This window comes from Sylvia atricapilla, chromosome 5 (genome assembly GCF_009819655.1).
Source record: "Sylvia atricapilla isolate bSylAtr1 chromosome 5, bSylAtr1.pri, whole genome shotgun sequence".
Taxonomy (NCBI): domain Eukaryota; kingdom Metazoa; phylum Chordata; class Aves; order Passeriformes; family Sylviidae; genus Sylvia; species Sylvia atricapilla.
In genome coordinates, this window is record NC_089144.1 from 40,933,386 (window position 1) to 40,952,953 (window position 19,568).

The 19,568-nt window shown below is 33.6% G+C and overlaps 1 protein-coding gene across 1 annotated transcript in view; it reads left to right on the top strand.

Annotated features, from left to right (window-relative positions):
- Window positions 1-19,568, top strand: part of LRRIQ1 (leucine rich repeats and IQ motif containing 1) — a 104,545-nt gene that overhangs the window by 53,060 nt on the left and 31,917 nt on the right. Inside the window, exons 18-22 of the mRNA XM_066319239.1 lie at window positions 148-237; window positions 959-1,083; window positions 1,692-1,787; window positions 2,128-2,213; window positions 11,208-11,309. Coding sequence (XP_066175336.1) covers window positions 148-237; window positions 959-1,083; window positions 1,692-1,787; window positions 2,128-2,213; window positions 11,208-11,309 — 499 coding nt within the window. The remainder of the gene's footprint in view (window positions 1-147; window positions 238-958; window positions 1,084-1,691; window positions 1,788-2,127; window positions 2,214-11,207; window positions 11,310-19,568) is intronic.

Here is a 19,568-nt window from a genome sequence, read left to right on the forward strand (position 1 = left end):
GTGTGATTGCTCTGCAGGTGGCAGTTCTGATATACAACTTGAAAAGATGTACTAAGTATGTAAGAAAATTTAAAAGAGACTTTGTAAGAGTTATCATCACTAAACTGATTTTATCAGTGCACTATTTGACTTTTCTCGTTCATGCAGGCTGCATTAGAGAAGGAATGGCTAACTCTAGATTCCACCCGCTTCCCTTCAAAAACACTCCTGCTCTCAAACCAGTTGCAGTGGCCAAAGGTAACATGTCACAGAAACAACTTAGTCTTCAGTCTTTAGATACAGTCTTAAGTCAGTATCTTAAGGATATGCTGTTCTGAGGTGATTAATACGACAATTTAGTGACTTAAAAACACAATTACTTTTAGAAGTTTCAGACTTCCTCCTCATCTCCAGATGCAATTTTTCTTTTAGATTTTCCTTCATTTGCTTATTTTTTTCTTTATTTTGGATTTATTTCAACACTTTACTTCACAGTAGCAGAAAAAAAGATGATGTACTTCATCTGCACATTTGGCATTGGATTAAAAATTGCTAGTTGACAAACTACTTTAAAAATACTAAGATCTGCATTATATGACAACAGCTGAATGTTTTCAGAAAAACTAAAGGTCATTGAACTGTAATGTCTGCTAGATATTTGATAAACTTTGAAGTTTTAGCTTTTTGTTTTTGTAGGGTTTTGTATTCTTATTAGAAGCATAGTATTACTAATGTTTCCTACAATTAAGAGAAAGGAGTCTTATAAATAATTTATTATATTTGGGGATGTTATGTGTAACTAAAGTCACCTTTTTGTCCTATTCAGCTAGTTGAAAGTAAGGTCTATAAAGGGCATATCACCATTAAGAATCCTTTCAGTTATAGTGATAAACTCTGCAAACCCTGATGCAGGTTTTCCTGCACATTTTAAACTCAAACTTGTGGGGACAATCAGCTGCGTTCCTTTTCTTCCTCTTAGAAAATTTCTAGGCCTTCAGATTCCAGTGGACAATCAAATAGTTTGCCATTAGTACCACAAGAAGTTTGGCAGTGTGCTAACAGACCACAATCATACTCAGCAAAAAAAATCCATTTTCATAGCAGGTAAGTTATTTATAATGTTTTAAATTGTAATTAGTTCATTTGGATTTGACAAAAAATAAACAGGAGAGGAAGAGGCTGTTTTCCGATATTTTTGCTATTTTTGGTTAATGTGATATTACTGGAGTTAAAATGTATTTACTTTCTGAAACCAAATATATTAAATTCAGTTGTTATTTTTTCATTGACCACCATAGTTAGAAGTATAAGAATATGTATGTATAGTTTTATTTATTTAGGTTTGATTATAAATCATAAAACTTCTATTTTTTCATATATGTTATGAAATAGATGTTGAAATAGAGATCTTTAAGACTAGATAAAGATTAAAAGGGATTTCTTAAACAGCTGCATTCTGTGAAAGGACTGAAATATGCTTCAAGTAATTGAAATGTAAACATTTCAAATTGATGGCAGACTTTTATTACTCCCCAAGATAAAACCTTCATGGAGTATTAAAATGGATTTTTTTTTGTATCATTTCCAAGCTTCAAAAGTGCCTTTAAAAGGCACAAACAAGTTGCAGAATAACAAAGGCTGTGAAATAGTGTAACCCCAGACCTTTTTTTATTTCCTTACCTTTCAGTACTGCCCTTATACTTTTTTTCCAGGTTGGGGAGGGAAACAATGTCAGAGCTTTCTAACTGGAAAGAAAAAAAAGAATTTTTATTTATGTCTGAAAAAGAAGAGAAAATATCAGAAGAATGGTATGTTAAGCTCTTTTATTTACACAGTGACTTCCAAGAATAATATAGTTGTCTGTTGTTGCTTGCTTTTATTTAGTTCCATTTTTGAAGAATCTCTGTTTTCTACCTAAGTAAAAATTATTGTAATTATTTTTGTAAGTGTCTGGGAAACTATCTTAATATGTTGCAATAATTTAATGTTAAGATAAGAATTGCAGTTATCTCTGTAAATCAGAGAGTTTCATACTATGGATCAGCACTGCACACCAGTATTCTTTTCGAAAAGTGTATCATACAATAATATGCAGCTGGTGTAACATAATACATGTGAAATATTTAGTAAGTTATTTTCTTCCCTTAGGGGTTTTAAGGATATTTCTACTGCACAGCTAATGCTGAAGAGGGCCCATAGAATGAAACCTAAAAAATACAATAATAAAAGTTTAGGTAAGTCAACTGTTAAAATAATGGTTGTATTGAAGTAATTTTTGCATTCTTAAAATTCTGTTTCTATTTTAAAAACTTTGCTTGTACAACATTAAACATTAATTTGAATAAAGATAGAGTGTGATTCAGTAAAAAACAATTCAGTTTAAATCAACATATTTAGATTTTAGAAACCATTCCACTGGATTTTGAAGTGGAATATTTGACAGCTATGGTAGATATTTTATTTCTTCCTGTCCATGTATCTCTTTTTCTAGATGTGGAAATTGTATTCCTGCATGTTGTGTTTCTTGTATTTTCTTCTTGGGAAAATCTTACATTAAAAATTTTGACTTAGGCAAGAACTATTTATGGAGACAACAGTTTGTTATATATAAAAGTAAATAATTACATTTTTAAAATTGTATGTTTACTGTGGAAATAGATAAAGCTTATCCAGCTTCTCATCCAGTTGTTTTCTGGTACTTCTCAAATACTTATAATGTTGATGAACCTTTCGTAGAATCATTAATTATTAATATGATATGCTAATAAAAATGGTGCTGGTGTATATTTATAAACATATTAGTCAAGTACTGATAGTGCAAGAAACATTAAAACACTTAAGACCCTTGTTAACAATAGGACCAACAATAGAAAATGCACTCTTATTAACTTACTTTTTGTATCACAAGCTACACTCTTCTGCATAACTTTACAAAACTCTTCTGTGTTAAGTGTTGAAAATACTGAAAAGATGTTTTGCTCTTTGAGGGGAAAAAATCAGCCTACAGATAAATTTAGGCAAAGCTTTTTTCTGTTTATTTTTTTTCTGCTTTAAATACCATGCCTATGACTAAGACTAAATATGATAAAAATGAGCTATAGTTAAAAAAAAATAAAAAAAATAGGTAAGTGACAAAAGACATGTAATCAACAAACCATGCTTTGTGGAAATGAGAGTATATGGATAAGAAGTTAAAGGTATTATACTGAACTCTTCATAGCTTTCCATGGTGTCTTACCATGTTACCTTATTTAAAAAAAAAAATGTAATAAGTATCTGGTGTGCTGCTGAGGGTTTTTTTTATATATTCCATTTTTTGGCCTCTGTATAATTTTTAAATAATAAAACTTATTGGTTATATCTTCTTTTCTCTATATGCTGTCTTATGGTAGTAATTAATCCAGTCCTAGATGTCTGATTGAGCATATCAAATTTGCTATCCTATTTTTGTTGTAGTTCTAATGGATTTCTTGGGTATGTTTATGTTCACTTTGTTCAGATTATTCAATATAATGTATAGATGTTGAGCTTTTTAATGTAGTGCTTGGAATATTCTCAAAGTACATAACTGGTTTTAAAAAAAATTGAAAAAAAACTTCTGCTCAATGTTTTTATAGTTTCAAATATTCTCCTCTTGCCACTACCTCATAGATTTTTTTTTTTTTTTTGTCTTTCCGACGATTCCATCAAGCAAAACATAAGCTGTGTATGTAATTTGCCTGTATGGGTTTCTCTCTCTGTCATTAAAATTACAGAGGGTTTTTTCAGGTGAATAGAAAGCATAGTTTCCAATACCAAAAAAATGTGACTGAAGATATTTCACTCCATCCCTATTCAGTAAAAAGGTTATCAAACTGACTATTGTTTCTCATACAGCACACTGACAGTCATTCCTTCCTTGGTCAATAAGGAAATTATTAATGGAAGTTGATAATGGAAATTATCAATCAAAACAAGTATGTTTATATTTAGTTGATCTTGAAACTCTGATCTTATACTAAAAATAATACTGATCAAATATTCTCCATGTGAAAACAATCTCCACATATATAATTATGTTTTCCATCAGGTACATCCTCTGAAGGTGGTGAGAGTAAATCAGGTCAGTAAATCTTTAGAACAGAGGGGCTTTTCAGCATTTAAATTGGAGTGGATACACCTTATCCTGAGACTAGCCAGTTCCAGATCAGGAAACTGTAACCAGACCCATTAGGCTGCCAGTATCTTTCCTAGATCTCTGTGTGGTACAGCTCATGCTACATTACTTTTGGCAATTTCATTTAACTAGGGAGAGACAGATCACACTCTAGGCAATTGCTTTGAGTTTAACCCTATTGAAGCAGGAATTACAAGATTTTATTCCTTCTAATATTCAAAAGCAGATTGAATTCATTTGAATAAGTAGATGTCAATATTGTCTTTTAATGTTCTCATAGAAGATACCATCCTGTTGCCTTCATCTCCATTGAAATAAGGTTCATTTATCTTGTGCTTAGTGATGCTGCATATGAAAAGTTTAAGCAATACTATTTCTGTTCTATCTTTTGGATTTTCAGGTCTTCAGTGTTATAATTACAACTGTTTCCTTTTTAGCTTTCTAATTTAAGGTAGTTGAAGTATGCTAACTATAAGAAAATAATTTTGTTTGCGATAAACATTCATATCCACCAGAAAGTAAGTAACCAGCAGCCACTTAGAAGTGGGAATTATAAAGTATAAAGAAACAATTTTTTTGATGTTATATCTACTTACAAGTCTGACTTGGAAGCAAAACCTTAAGCTTTGAGAAAATGCAAAGCAACAACAGTTCTAAATATTCTAGATACAAATAAATTATAAGCTCTTCACATTAAACCTATGGCTTTTATGCTGAGATTGCAGTATAATCCCAAACATTTTTATATACTATTGATCATGCTTCGTAAGGATCTTATTACTTGCAGGCAATGATAAGCTACTGATGGATCTTCTTGGAACAAACTAGCTGTCAGAGTATGTTTTCCGGTTCCATATGCTGTCAAAGTCCTTTGCCTTAGACCTGAGATTCACAAATGTGAAGTGTTAAACCAGCTTGCATTCAGAGAGTTATGCAGTTAGTTGCTCTTTAATATTGTCAAGATGTCTGCTGGGTTGGAACCTGGACTGGACAGACCTGAACAGCTTTGATCCTTAATATATTCAGGTGTGGAAATTTATTCCCTTGTATTTTGAATATAAAACATTTGTCTTCTACTAGCACAACAGTGATGGTATCCATATGATAATTATGGAAGTCCACATCTGAGTTAGTCATTTGCATTGTTTTATGGAAAGAAATCTCCTCTTGAAGCGTAATTCAAAAACAGGCTACTTGAGTATCACTGTAAAAGCACTTATAGTTCGCCATTGCCTAGACACAAAAGCTAGAGTGACTTGCTGAGTACAAAGTTAAACTCTAGATATGTGGAAGTAAATGAGAAGTATCTTACCTCATATGTCTGGCCACATATCTTCTTAGTAAAGAAAAAAATATGGAAAATTCTAGCAAGTACACTGAATCATGTGGGTTGTATTGCAAGGGAGGAAGAGCTTAAAGTAGTATAGCTTTATAATAAGGAGTGATTCAGGTAAGGCTAATATTGCAGCAGACCATTCCCACCAATTAATGACCTTAAGGCCTGTATGCTCTAATCCACTACTGTTATGCATGCTTTTTCATATACTTAAAGAAAGTTGTGGCCTGCATTTTAATGACATGAAATGTATGCTGTGTCTGCTTCGACTATTTTACTATACAGTAATATAATACAAGAAGTGTGGGCAAGAAACCAAAAAATTTGCAGCCAAGTGAAACTGGCATAATGTCAGAAATATTGCTGTTAACCTAGGTGCATACTCTTCTATAGAAATTCTGTTTCAAAATCAGAATATAGCAGACATTATTGAGCCTCACCGTGCTTAAGTGGCTGTAGCTCATAACAATCTTAGCTTCCTAAGGATGTTTTAGCACAATAGTACCAAATTTCTTGCTTAACTTGGAATTTCTCTCATCTCGTGGATTTTATTAGGCTCTCAGTTAACTTATCTTTCTTTTAAGATGGGTGAAAGCTTGTCTCTCCTACACTGGTGTATTACTTCTTGTTTAACCTTTTAATCTCAAAAAAAGTTCTCTTGTCAGTGGACCAGGCTCAGCCAGCATGGGTTTCGAAAAAAGCAGGTCCTACTTTGACCAACGTGATCTCATTTTATTACCAAGTGACTCACCTGCTGAATGAGGGAAAGGATGTGGATGTTGTCTACCTGGACTTCAGTAAACCTTTGATACTTCCTCCCACAGTATTCTCCTGGAGAACCTGGCTTGGACAAGTGCACTCTTTGGTAGATTAAAAACTGGCTGGATGGCCAGGCCCACAGAGCAGTAGTGAATGGTGCTCCATGCAGTTGGCACTTGGTCACTAGTGGGGTCCCCCAGAGCTCAGTATTGGGGCTGGACCTGTGCAATCTCTTAATCCATGATTTGGGGCAGGGGTAGGGTGGCTGGAATCAAAGGTACCCTCAGTAAATTTGCAGATGACACTAAGCTGACCTGCTGGAGAGCAGAAAGGCTCTGCAGAGGGTTCTGGACAGGCTGGATTGATGGGCCAAGGCCAATTGTGTGAGATTCTACAAGGTGATGTGCTGCGTCCTGCATCCTGGAGTGCTGCAGGTTTAGGAAACAGTGTCTGGAGAGCAACCCAAAGGAAAAGGACCTGGGGACACTGGTTGGCAGCTGAACATGAGCCAGCATGTGCCCAGGTGGCCAAGAAGGGCAATGGCATCCTGGCCTGGATCAGCACTAGTGTGGCCAGCAGGAGCAGGGCAAGGATTGTCCCCTTGTACTTGGCACTGGTGAGCTCACACCTCGAGTCCTGTGTCCGGTTCCAGGCCCTTCACTGCAAGAAAGACATGGAGGTGCTGGAAAATGCCCAGAGAAGGGCAACAAGGCTCTGGGGAGGGGTCTGGAGAACAAGTCCTTCTAGGAGTGTCTGAGGGACCTGGGGCTGTTTAGCCTGGAGGAGAGGAACCTTAGTAGGGACCTTATATCTCTGTATAACTGCCTGGAAGGAAGATGTAGCCAGGTGAGGGTTGATCTCTTCCCCCAGACAACCAGAATCAGAACAGGAGGAAATGGCCTCAAGCAGTGCCAAGGGAGGTTCAGGTTGGACATCAGGTAGAATTTTATTTTGCTGGAAGTGCAGTTAAGCATTGGAACAGGCTGCCTAAGGAGATGGTGGAGTCACCATCCTTGTAAGTGTTCAGGGAACGACTGGAAAAGACACTTAATGTTATGCTTTAGTTGACATGGTGGTGTTTGGTCAAATATTGCACTTAACAATCTTGGAGATCTTTTCCAACCTTAATGGTTCTACGATTCTATGGTAATTCTTCATGCCACATAGATAGAAAAAAACATTTTAAAAACGTAAAAAGCAGCTGAAGTGGACCTTGATCACTAGAACCAGAACACCATGATAAAGGTATTTCATAGAGGTCAGCAAATATTTTTAGTTTGAGTTTAGAATTTTAGACAGCAATGCAAAAGTAGTTAAAAAATGAAATAAAACCCAGTAAAAAACTCAGCCCACCTTCCTCAAATGCACAACCCCAAAATAGATACAGCAGTCAGAATGAAAATTTGGGATATCATATTATTCCTTGTTGCACATTACATAAATGACCATTGATCTATATTTTTTTAGTAATAGAAAAAAAACTTCTTTTGTTGTGATTGTCAATTCTGTGTAGAAGTATCTTCTGGAAACTCATCATCTCTTTAAAGTTGTCATGTTATGTTTATGCTTTCCTAATTACAGGTATTGCACAACAAAAATTAATGGCAAACATTTTAATTTTTCAGCTTCACGTATTAATGAGAAGTTTAGGAATGTGGTGCCAGATCACACAGTAACTACTCCTGCCATATTGTTTCCATATCATATCTTGTGTTTGTCCAACTTAACTTCTGTATTTGGAGGCAGTCAAGGAATGTATGTTAAATTACCTCTCTGGTGTCTAGTTTGAGAGCACAGATCATCATCTGATAAACCACATTTAAATGAGTATGCCAGAATCCAGGAAGATATTTCTATGATTTTGAACTATAGGACTCTTTCACAGTTCTTTGTGTAAAATCTAAAACATTTGATTGCATATCATCAAAGCAAACATGCAGTTCATTTCCCCAGCTCACTCAGAGACTGAAAAGCACTAGTATTATGAAGTAATCTATGTAATATTGCTTACATTTTGGACTAGACAAAGAAAAGGACTCATTTTTAATAACAGAAGAGCTGTAGGCAATGATTGAGGTGATCCAGGTACAAATTCAAGTAGTCTGGCACTGTGTTAAATCCATGTAGATTCTTTAAGTTATTTTGCAAAGATTCAAAGAGAAATCTTCTGATGGAAATCTCTTGGAAGAACAATTTCCATTATTTGCCTTTCTTCCCCATTCACAGAAGACTTTGCTGTTGCTATCTTTGTGCACAAGTAAATATTTGAGAAATGTAACTTGGAACTAATAACTGAGTGATTTCACCAAAAATTTTTAGTATAGTTTAACTTTGGACTTGGTGTTTTCATAGGACTGGGTGGGAGGTTGAATTAAGGAAAGATGATATTTTTAAAACATTTTGGAACAATGTTAATAGACCCACATAGGAAAGTATATATTATTTTAGGAATTATTTTAAATTAATCAAAATTACTTTAGCAATTTTCAATTGCATTTTGCCTTAAGAGGTTTTATTTGATTTTTTCACTTTTTCTTTTGTCTTCTATTGAAGAAAGACACTAGTTTTTGTAACTAGCATAAAGAAGTTAGAAGTCTTCTTGTTAACACTGTATGCTTGCTATTGAAAAAATTGCAATTATAAAAATTTTATTTGTACATTATTATCCATGTGCAGGATTTGTATGGCCATGTATGTTAGTACTATACAACAGACAATAGTAATTCATACTTGAAGTATTTTTATAGTGTCTCTTATCTAAAATTTCAATGGGAACATTTAAAGTATAATGTAATACAATTTCAAGTTATTTTAATCACAAGACTTACTGTGATTCACTGTTCCAAACATTTGCTACCCTGACAAACACTAGTCTGATTCAAAATTTTTTTTTAGTTGGAAGGCTACTTTATCCATTTATACAGAGTGAAAGAATCTACAAATGTGGCAATACAGTTTGTGAACAAAATGATCTCATTATCAGGATCATTCTAATGATCTACCTTTAAAATTAATGGAGCTAATCATAATTTATTTTGTTTCTTGGATTGTTTCATTGACTTTAGCTAGTAAAAATGTGTTAAAATTACTTTAAGTATGACATCCTCTGGGTTAATCTGAAAGCAATAATCATCCATGAGAGAGGCTCTTAGCCAATTTGAGATAACAAATTGTAATGTATCACTGATTCTGCCTTGTGAAGAAGGCATGGCCTAGTTTACTCCCTCTTCACTTACCTCAATCCCTTCGTTAGTCAAGTTTGCTGCTTACCACATGCTGCTGCAGTTTGGGCTAACCAAGAACACTGTAGCATCTTGACTTGTCGTGCCAATGCATTCTTATAGTGCCACACCCCATTAGAGATCTTCTCCGGGCTTGTAACTGATCTCCCCGTTCTCTGGGAAAAAGCTGAGCTCTTAGGATCCCTTTATATTCCATTAGTTTGTAACTGAAGTGTCTACTAGAGCTGTATAGGGCTAGTCAAAACCGAATTTAAGAATTGTTGTTGAAATTCATAAGAAGTTGTTATGTTAACCATGTTAACAGGACATTCTGGTCATTCAGAAATAAGAAAACCAACAAAACAAAAGAGCTATTTACTTTGTTGCAGTATTATCATGGAAAATCAATAAACACTAATGAGATCATGTAACAACTCAGAATGAAGCACCAGACATAACTAGTAATTTCAATGTATTCTGTCTGAATGCTCTTTGAGTCTTTCCGTAACCTGCTTTCCTGCTCTATCTGTTCTGGCAGTGTCTCACATATTCATTTTTGCTACATGCACATTCTTCAAAAAAACTTAGACACTCCCCTTGCCATTTCTACTTTCTTGGTAAGCTCCATTGCTTTTTTTCTCCTCATTACTAATTTCTATAATTTTCAGACAGTTTTCAGTCATTTTTGTAGACAGGCTTCTTCTACCTCATTGTTTCTAATATATTCCTGAGACTGGATATATCCATTTGGGCTACTGTGTTATTTTAACTGTGTCAAATGTATTTCTTTTATATTTTATTTGGCATTCTTCTCCATGGCATGCCTACAAAACTCTCTATACTTTGCTCATCATTGTGTATCTGCTTTTGTTTCTACATTCTTTTCAGTCCCTACTATTTTTATTTTTTTTTTTAGTATTATCACTGGTTTATTCTGAATTGTGCCCAGGATTTTCACATTCCTTCTAACCCACTGTTTCCCTTAAACTCCTACTTTCCTCCTGTGCCAAGCAAAAAATTCTTCCTTCACATTGTAAATAACATGTGAAGATCCCCTCTCCTGACTTGTGTGGCTTGTATGGCTTTTGCATCACTTTAAGCTTTGTTTATTTTTTTATTTTTTTTTGCCAGTCTAGAAACATATCTTATATAGATTAATATCCAATTATCTGCTCATCTTTACTTCTCTGCAAACTTTTAAAAGTAGCAGTTGAGAAACTAATCAAGATTTCATACTTCAGCATACTGATGTCTGGGGCATTTTTTAATTTCAGTTAAGACGGAAGATGGAGGATGACTAGCTAATTATCTACAAGTGTAGCCTCAAAAAATAAGCTGCCTCCTGTTAATATTCTTTAGGTGTAAATATCTTGATTTAGACTGCTGAATAATTCTGACCTAAAGCTTTTAGAAACACTGCTTGATATATATCCTGTTAATATTTCTGCTTTAATTTCAAGCTTAAAATCCAGATTTTTAAAGAATATTTCTTCAAATACATGCTTCAGAGTTTATTTTTAATTTGTAGATGAGTGAGCTGAAAGATCAATGGTGTTAAAATTGCAAAACAATGACTTTGGTTCTCAGTTGTATGTGTATTTATATGGCTTTATTTTAGAAAGTGTAATCCTTTGTGAATATAAAACCTACTTTTAAAGGTATTTTCATTTATTAAGTGACTAAAAGGTGAAAAACTGCTTGAAGGAATGAATGAGCCAGGTCTGACCTTTGATTTTAACTTGTTCTCGTCATCTAGACCCAGCTGTGCGCCTGGCGTTGTTCAAAAACAATGAAAATAAACATCTCTCTGTGAAACCACCAGGGAAGACGCAGCCTATAAATGCTGCATACTTTGAAGGTATGAAGAAGTATTTCATTTTATGCATATAAACATATATATCTTGCAATGTCTTTTAAACAGGCCTACTTGAAATATAAAACAATATGCACAAATAGAAAAAGGCAGAAGTTTAAGGACCTTATCTGTTCCTGGGTATCTCACGTTACAGCAGTGAAACATTTCCATTTCAATTCATTGAGGAGAGCAGGAGGTGCTCCTAGAGCTTAATTCATAGGGAAATGGAGCCTAACTTATTCATTTATTGTTTTATTATTAAATCCTCATTATGCAAAATGTCAAAGCATGTCAGAGTGATATAAAATACAATGTACTAGAATAAAACTTTATAAATTTAATATCACTTCAAATCCTTCATTTAATTGCCACCTTTTCCAAAGCTAGACATTAACTCCTAAAAATCCTTAGCATGTTTTTTGGAAAGCACTTTCATAAATGTTCCCCAGAAATCCACCATTTGACAGAAGGCAAAGAAAGAACATTCAGCGTGTAAATATGAAATTCTTTTTCATAAATATTTAACATTATTTAAATACTGATATAGCTCTTTTACTGAAATTCCTGTTAAAACACTCCTTGATTTCAGTACAATTAAAATAAGGCCAAGTCTATTTAAAATGCCATTGTAAGAAGAAAATCAGCTCCAGAGATAGTGTTTTTATATTGTTTTTATTCTTTTTGCAACTCAGTAGTGTACTCAGAACATTCTCACCTCTATCTTTTTATCTTTTACAAAGACATAGTCATATGCTATCTGATGGATTCCCAGTTTCACAAAGTAAAATTACAAATTTTACTGTATTTACATTTATGATACAAGGATAAAAATTAGAACATGTCTGAAACAGGTGTGAAATAAATCTGTGTACATGAATTGCAATTCAGTCAATTAACTAGCTGTATGGAAGCCTAAATTTGCCTCACATTCATGAATCCATGCTCAAATTTGTTTGGAAACCATTCTTGGTGAATTCTGAAGAAATGTTTTTGCACTATTATTTGCCTTGGATCTAAGCGTGAATTTACCTTGACTACAGAAAGTCTGTACATGCTGCACCTGATTGAGCATTTCCAGTATCTCATATATGTTTCTGTGGCATATGCTTATATAGGTCAGAATACATCATATACTGAGGAAACAGGACATGCAGGCTGCCTATGAAAAAGTGAATGTCCAAGAATACAAGTAACAGTAGGAATGCTCAAAACCATGTCAGAGATAAGCCTGATTACAAGTTCAGTACCCTAAAGTCAGTGTAGGTTTAGTCTAGCTTTCCTACCACCGGTTAACTTGCTTCTGCCTGAAAACATTTCCCTTTGTTTTGAAAAGCTGGTATACACATTCTAAATATTATGGAAGTTACTTTTTGAATTTATAGAGTGAAGGTAGGTTGGATATCAAAAGGCAAGCCTCGTGGTGGTGTTCTTAATTATCTTTAATTTCAAGGACCATTTTACTCCTCTACCAGCCTAATAAACAACTTTTTTCAACACTTGTGGCTGTTCACATGCAGTCTGCTGAGCTTTCAAGAAGACAAGCATACTTTTCTGCTTGACCAGACTATAAATTTGTCCTTCTGCCTTTTGCTCCTTCAGACATTATGTCCAGAAAATTCTAGGTTGTGAATTAGAAAGGATGTGCACCACAGAGCATTTATTTATATGTATGTGAGGTATCATCAGGCAGAACTAGGCGTTTCTAAGTTTAGAATTAGTAACACTTCACACCTGCATAGTAACTTCAGAGTTGTGTTTTCAGAGATGTCTTCTCTTGTTTCCCATTTCCCCTCTTACCTTTTAAATGTTTCTTCCTCTTTTGCCTGCAATAGATCTCTTTGGGTCTGTTCAGTCATTGGAGTTCTTTCTGTGACAAGAAAGTGGAATGTTTTCACTCTGTATCCATAAATCTTGTGCTCATTCTATTTTTAAGTCGATAAAACCCAGACATGTCCTTTGCATGGTGGAAATAAACTTCCTCCATTCAAGTCCTTTTACTTTCACAGACTCATAATCAGTCCTTGGGTAGAAAATTTGAAAAAAACAAAAGCACATTCTATATATTTCTTCTTTATTTCTTTAAATTGGGAAATGGAGGGGAGAAGTCAACATCAACAGCAAAACAGCAAGTACACACGTGTTATCTGTTAAATAGCAGAATCACTACTTTTGAAAGGGGATGCCCTAGGAAGTGAAACAATTAGAACAGTTTTAAATTTTCAAACTGGAACACATCATGGTAATGAATATTTAAGAAAAAATCTGGTTAAAATGTATGATGAATGTCTTTTGTCTTCATTGTGTCCAAGAGTACAAAAATGAATAAAAGCATAAGGGATATAAATAATAGTGAAAAGAAATGAGGTTAATATCTGATGCTTTTGTTTTCCTGAGAATATATGTTCTGTTATAATTTGCCTTCTTATTTTCCTGCTACAAAAGTTTTCATAAGCTGATATGCAATTTGATGATAAAAAATTTTGAAAACTTGTGCATAATTTTAATCTGATGGGATAATGCAAACATGTCTACGTTGACATACATATTGTAGGAAAATACATTTTCAAAACTTGAGTTTTTTATTAATACATATTCAAAATTTATTAATAATTTTTATTAAATTTTAGATGAGTCATCATGCTTTACTCACTGATGTTAGACAAATCCCAGGGACCATTATTTCACATTTGAATTACAGGAGCACACAGAAGTTAATCAGAAATAAACCCTTTTATAATACACACTGTATGCTAACAGCATGAGGAAATACTGTTCTCACAGCAAAGAGCTTAGCATTTAAAAATGCAGGCAGCATATGAAGGCACAAACCATGGGAATGTAATTCAATGCATTACTGTATATGTATCTGTATGTGTCAATACATACAGTACGTGTGTCTATACTCACACAAATATATAAGCATATTCCATGAGGACAAGTATAATAATTCAATAAATGTAGCACTTATGACTTTTAATTCTTATACTTTGAATGGGAAATAAGTCATGAAAAATTACTCTCTGGTTTGATTCCTAGTATCAATATGCATTTTGTAATCTTAACACTTTCTGTCAGATGCAGTTTCAGTTTTTCTTTAAAATTAGTTTAATGCATGTGGTTATTGTATTATAAAAATATTAGTTAATGAAAATATATTTCAATCTTTATTGTGACATTAACTTGAGTAGGTTGTAAAGTAAGCCATAGAATATGCAAGTATAAATATGTATTTACTGTTTCACATAACAAATTATACCCTGACCAAAAACCAGAAGATAGATGAAAGCCTGACTTGATGTGCTCCTGATGATTTGCTGGATGCTTCCTGGGACTGTGTATATTACACTGCTTTCTTTGGAGAGATAAGGTTATGCTTCCATCATGGTTGTTGAGTTTCATTTAGTGCCAGGTAGCTGAAAAACAAAATATGTCTTCTTTAATGAGTATTCTGGTTCAGTGAATATTCTTGGAGATATTTTGTGGTTTGCTGATGGTGACATTTCAAAGATCTCAAAATTTTAGAAATTTTATAAGGCACACAGGTAATTGTCATAATTTCCTATTTTGCATCAAAGCATATTTTTCAGAAAGCTTTAGGACTGCTTGTCCTCTTTTTTTCTGGAGGCTATTTCAATTGTTAATTTAATGTAAAATAGTCTTGACTGTTCTGGACGAAGTACATCAGCAACAGAAGGAAAAATCTATCCTTGACTACTCTTGGGAAGTTCCAATTAGTCCTGGCTGAATGTGTTACAGAGCATCTCTGCCATCTGTGGGTCCCTAATTACAGGATCTGTAATTTCATTTACATAGAGGAAGGATACTTTTCTAGCCAACAGTGTGAATACTTAGTCCCAGTACAGCAGCTGAAAACTAAAGCATAAGCCCTAAGGCAAATTTTTTTGCTACAAGCTTTGAAAACAGTGTGTGTCTTTTTGGGTCTTCTTTAATCCAGTTTCCTTAATGGTTTTGGTGGGTTATCCAAACAATTTTTGTTCAGTGGAATGGGAAGTTGAATTCCAGTCTGCAGAGCAAGTTGGAATAATGCAGTAGATTAGCTGAAAATCCATTCAAACTATCCAAGTATTATTTGGATATGATTCACTTTATTTCACAGAATCTCATAGACAGTGCTCTATTTAATTTTGTAAGTTGGGTGATTTATTGACATATACAGTATATTTGTTTTTAGTCATACCCATATCCATCACTGACACACCTATACCATATGCTTCATAGTGAAAACAGTTCAATGTGACTTCACCTAAAAATGTGAATAATGATTTATGCCTGGAAGTTTAACTATATTAAAAGTGCACTGGGCTATGTTGACAAGATATGTTTGCTGTAGTTTGGGAACCTGTAGTTCTAATTGGCAGTAGTGTATTTCCTGTCACTTTATGCTCATAGTGACCAAGGAAAATATAATGAGTGTAGTGTTAAGACCAATTTCACCAATACAAATTTGATAATGAATAGATTATACTTTCTCAGCTGACTTTTAATTATGCCAATATTTATTTATTTCTGTTGAAATTGTCAGTAGAAATAACATTTATTTTTCAGGAATAAGAAGTAAAGTGAGCTTGTGTTTACGTCATATGATTGGAAGATAACTATCAAAGAATCCACTTAGTCATCTGTTCTCCAGCTTTCTAAAAATTCTCAATTATGAAATTCCTTATAGTCTCAAGCAAAAATTTTTGCAAAACCTTCTTCTAAATTATTATTACTGGTGATAATCGAAAGTGCAAATGTGAGACTTTGGAAAGTTGGAATTTAAGGTTAGCTATTAGTTAATTCTGTGAGTTCATTAGAATATTGTTGCAATTGATCAACATAATTTCTTAGATTTTCCGTATTGTAAAATATAAATGTATTTTAAAAAAATCCATGTGTGATATTTAATAGAATTTATATTGATTCAAATCACTGATGTTTGACAAATCACATCTATGTGGCAGTTAAGAGAAGGTACTGAGGCTGGAATGCTAATATTCATCTTTATGTGGGCTTTACGTATTTTTTCATTTGTTATTTAAGAGCATTTAAAAAGACATTGAACTATAAGTGATAATTTGTGTTAGTTGTTTTCATCTTTTAGAAATTAGCTATTTTTAATGGAGAAATATTAATGGCATCAACTCCTGGGAATCATAGTGTTTGTAAACATCCATTTCTAAAGTAAGTCATCTTTCATTGATACATTGTCTCAAAAGGATTAATAACCCCATTTGAAATCTGGCCTTACTGCAGTTCTATGAGTTGAATGCCAGGTTTACAGTAAAATGTAACTGTTACATATCTCCCAGACTTGAAATCTGTATGCCACATTAGGGAAGCAGTTTCTACACCATACAGCACTGACAAAAATGACAAAATAATGCATTTTCAGAGAATGTAAGATCTGTCCTGAAATGTAATGAAAATGTGTTACAGGAGCTTGCAGTGCAGAAGGGGGGGTCTATCTTTTAAAATCATGATTCTATGGCTTTGTTTCCTATTATTTAGTTTGAGCTCACACAACAGAACTCTAGCATTGAAATATTTTCTCATTTTAAGGAATTAATGGCTCTCCACCAGCCCTTCAACATGTAAAATGAGTAGGTTACTTGTGTCCAGTACATCCAAAAAGAGCCAGGATAAAATAAACATAAGGAGTTGGATATCTTGGAAAAAATCTGTCATGGGTTTGGGTTAATCATCTCCAGAAGAAATTCAACTTGATGCCTGAAATGTAAGACTTCTTGGAGAAAGCAGTAAAGCCTGAGGCAGTGTTGATCTGAAGGAGTGCTCTCCATGGGTCAGAGCTGCTCTGCTGGCAGAGTGCAAACCCAGTTCACAACAGCAGTGCGCTGAAAACTTGTAAAGGACTGCAGGGGCCTTACAGTGCACGCACTCAAGCTTCGGTTACATAGTTCTAGTGGTCCAGTTTCTTATTATAAAATAAAACTGAAAAATAAAATCTGTGCCTAATTTTCTAGCCTCCTGTCTGTCAATGATAGGGTAGGATTTTTTCAGTATTCATGGAAAGAAGCAATCCTGAAATTATGTTTAAAAATAAATATGTAAAACATAATTTATGTGCATTTATGCAGTGTGCTTCAGTGTCTGAGTATTTATAAATTATCTAGACATATGAAATATTTATTAATATTCTTGCTCTTCACATTCAATTACCAAAACAAAAAAATAATTCTATTTGCCTGAAGTTCCTGAACAGGAGGTACTTGCCATAGATACATACCAACTAATATTATGAATTCTTTTTTGTGGTTCTAGTCTTCAGGGTTCCTGTATTCCTATATTCAAACTTTCTCACCACGTATTTCACCTGCCTGTGTACTTTCTCTTTGTTCCTGACTCTATTTTCCAGACTGTTGTAATTTGTGGTGGCATAAGGGTTTTATTAGTACTTAGATATGAATGTGGTCTCTAGCTAGACAGTGTTTGTTTGTTCCAATAAACTTCCAAAACTAGGATTTTATACAGTGTAGAGGTGATTGGTTACCTGTGCTTTCATAACATACTAATTTACCAGTTTTTAACAATCTTAAAGGAACTGCACACACTCAAAAAAAACCCAGCCTCTTACTGTTCTTTTGCTAATAAATACCCAGTGATGACTTCAGGAGAGAGATTTCACCAAAAGTGTCATCAGAGATTAAGAACTACATCTTCTCGTTGTTGAATAAGATGATATAATAGTTCAGATAGTTTTATTTGTATCCCTTTCAATTTTGCCTTTCTTTTTTCTCCTTTTCTTGATATTTTATGTCCAAAATCTTTCTAGTGTGATATCTGCATCTCAGCCAGTGTAAATGTAACAAACTTGATTCCACATTTAGATCCACAGCGTTTAATACTGCATAAGGCAATCATTTTAGATGAATAGATCCCTGAGTACCGAGCATTTCAAATCCTTTTTCATTTGACCATTCAGTGACCTGATAACTATTTCCTGTCCCTAAGTAAGGTCATGACCCAGGTCTAAAAGTGCAAAAGACAGATAATTTTAGCAACAAGTTAAATCCAAATGGATTTAGTTGGAGGGGGTAAGAGAAAATAGGTTTGGTTAATTTCCTTTAAAATAAAGTGTTGCAAAATTTGTATTTAGCATGTCCTGTTAAAAGTAATTATTGAATTTGTTTCTGTCATGTTTGGATGCCTGGGGACTGTGGTCAATATTGGGGTGCTTTGTTTATTTGCTTCGCTTTCGCTGAACAGTAACCAATATATTTTTTTACACTTCAAACAGCAATTGCTGATGAAGATGTCATTAAAAGAGCATATTCAGATATTCAAAGTGCTTTCTAAAATGAGTTTTTCAAGCACTAAATCATAGTACTATGCAAATGGTTTTTAAATGTAGGCCAAGACTCTGTGTCTGTAAAAGTGTCGCAAATGTTACATTCCACAAATATTCCTCTTGCAAAAGAATTTCTATTTGGTATGATGATATGAATAAGGAATATAATGTAGTCTTAGAAATATCTTAGAGGTACAAATCTTGCTTCAACTGTATTCCATGGCACATTTTAAATCACCATTAAAGGAATATTTCCTGTAGCTATAGATTTTAATAATTGCATTATTCTAAACAATTTCACAGATGAAGTAAAAGGAAGGCCTTCACACCAGAGCTTTTAATTATTTGGAAATGTAATTTATTAAAATTTGCTTTAAATACTTTTTTTTCCCCCTATTCTATAATGGGAACTGGGGTGTTATGGAGAATCAGTGTTATCAATGAGGTCAGAGATCTACAGAATTCCTAAGAGGTAGTTTTCACAATTTTAGTGTTACACACACATTGAATTATCTTTCTGTTTTTATAAATAATACTATTATTGTTCAGTTACATTTTTCAAGCAAAATATCAAAACAACATTCTTGAAATAGAGGAATCTAAAATTTTATGCTGTTCAATACTAACTCTTACAGCAAAGTTCTATAGCTTTTATAGATTTCACATAATCCAGAATTGAATGTATGGTGGACCTATAATTTTACAAGGAATTCCAAGTAACTCAAGTATTTTAATGAAAATGTACAATCATGCAGTGATATGTAACTTTTCTGGTGTGTTATTTCTGTAATGTAAATTTTTCTACTTCATAAATTTTTGTAACTTTTCAGTTCAATTATTATCAAAATGTTAGCGATTTCTGGAAATTTGTAGGTTTGTGCTAGTTTGATGTATCCAGTCAGATATTTTATCTGGCTTGTGAGTATAAAAAAAGGTAAAATTACTGAATTTTG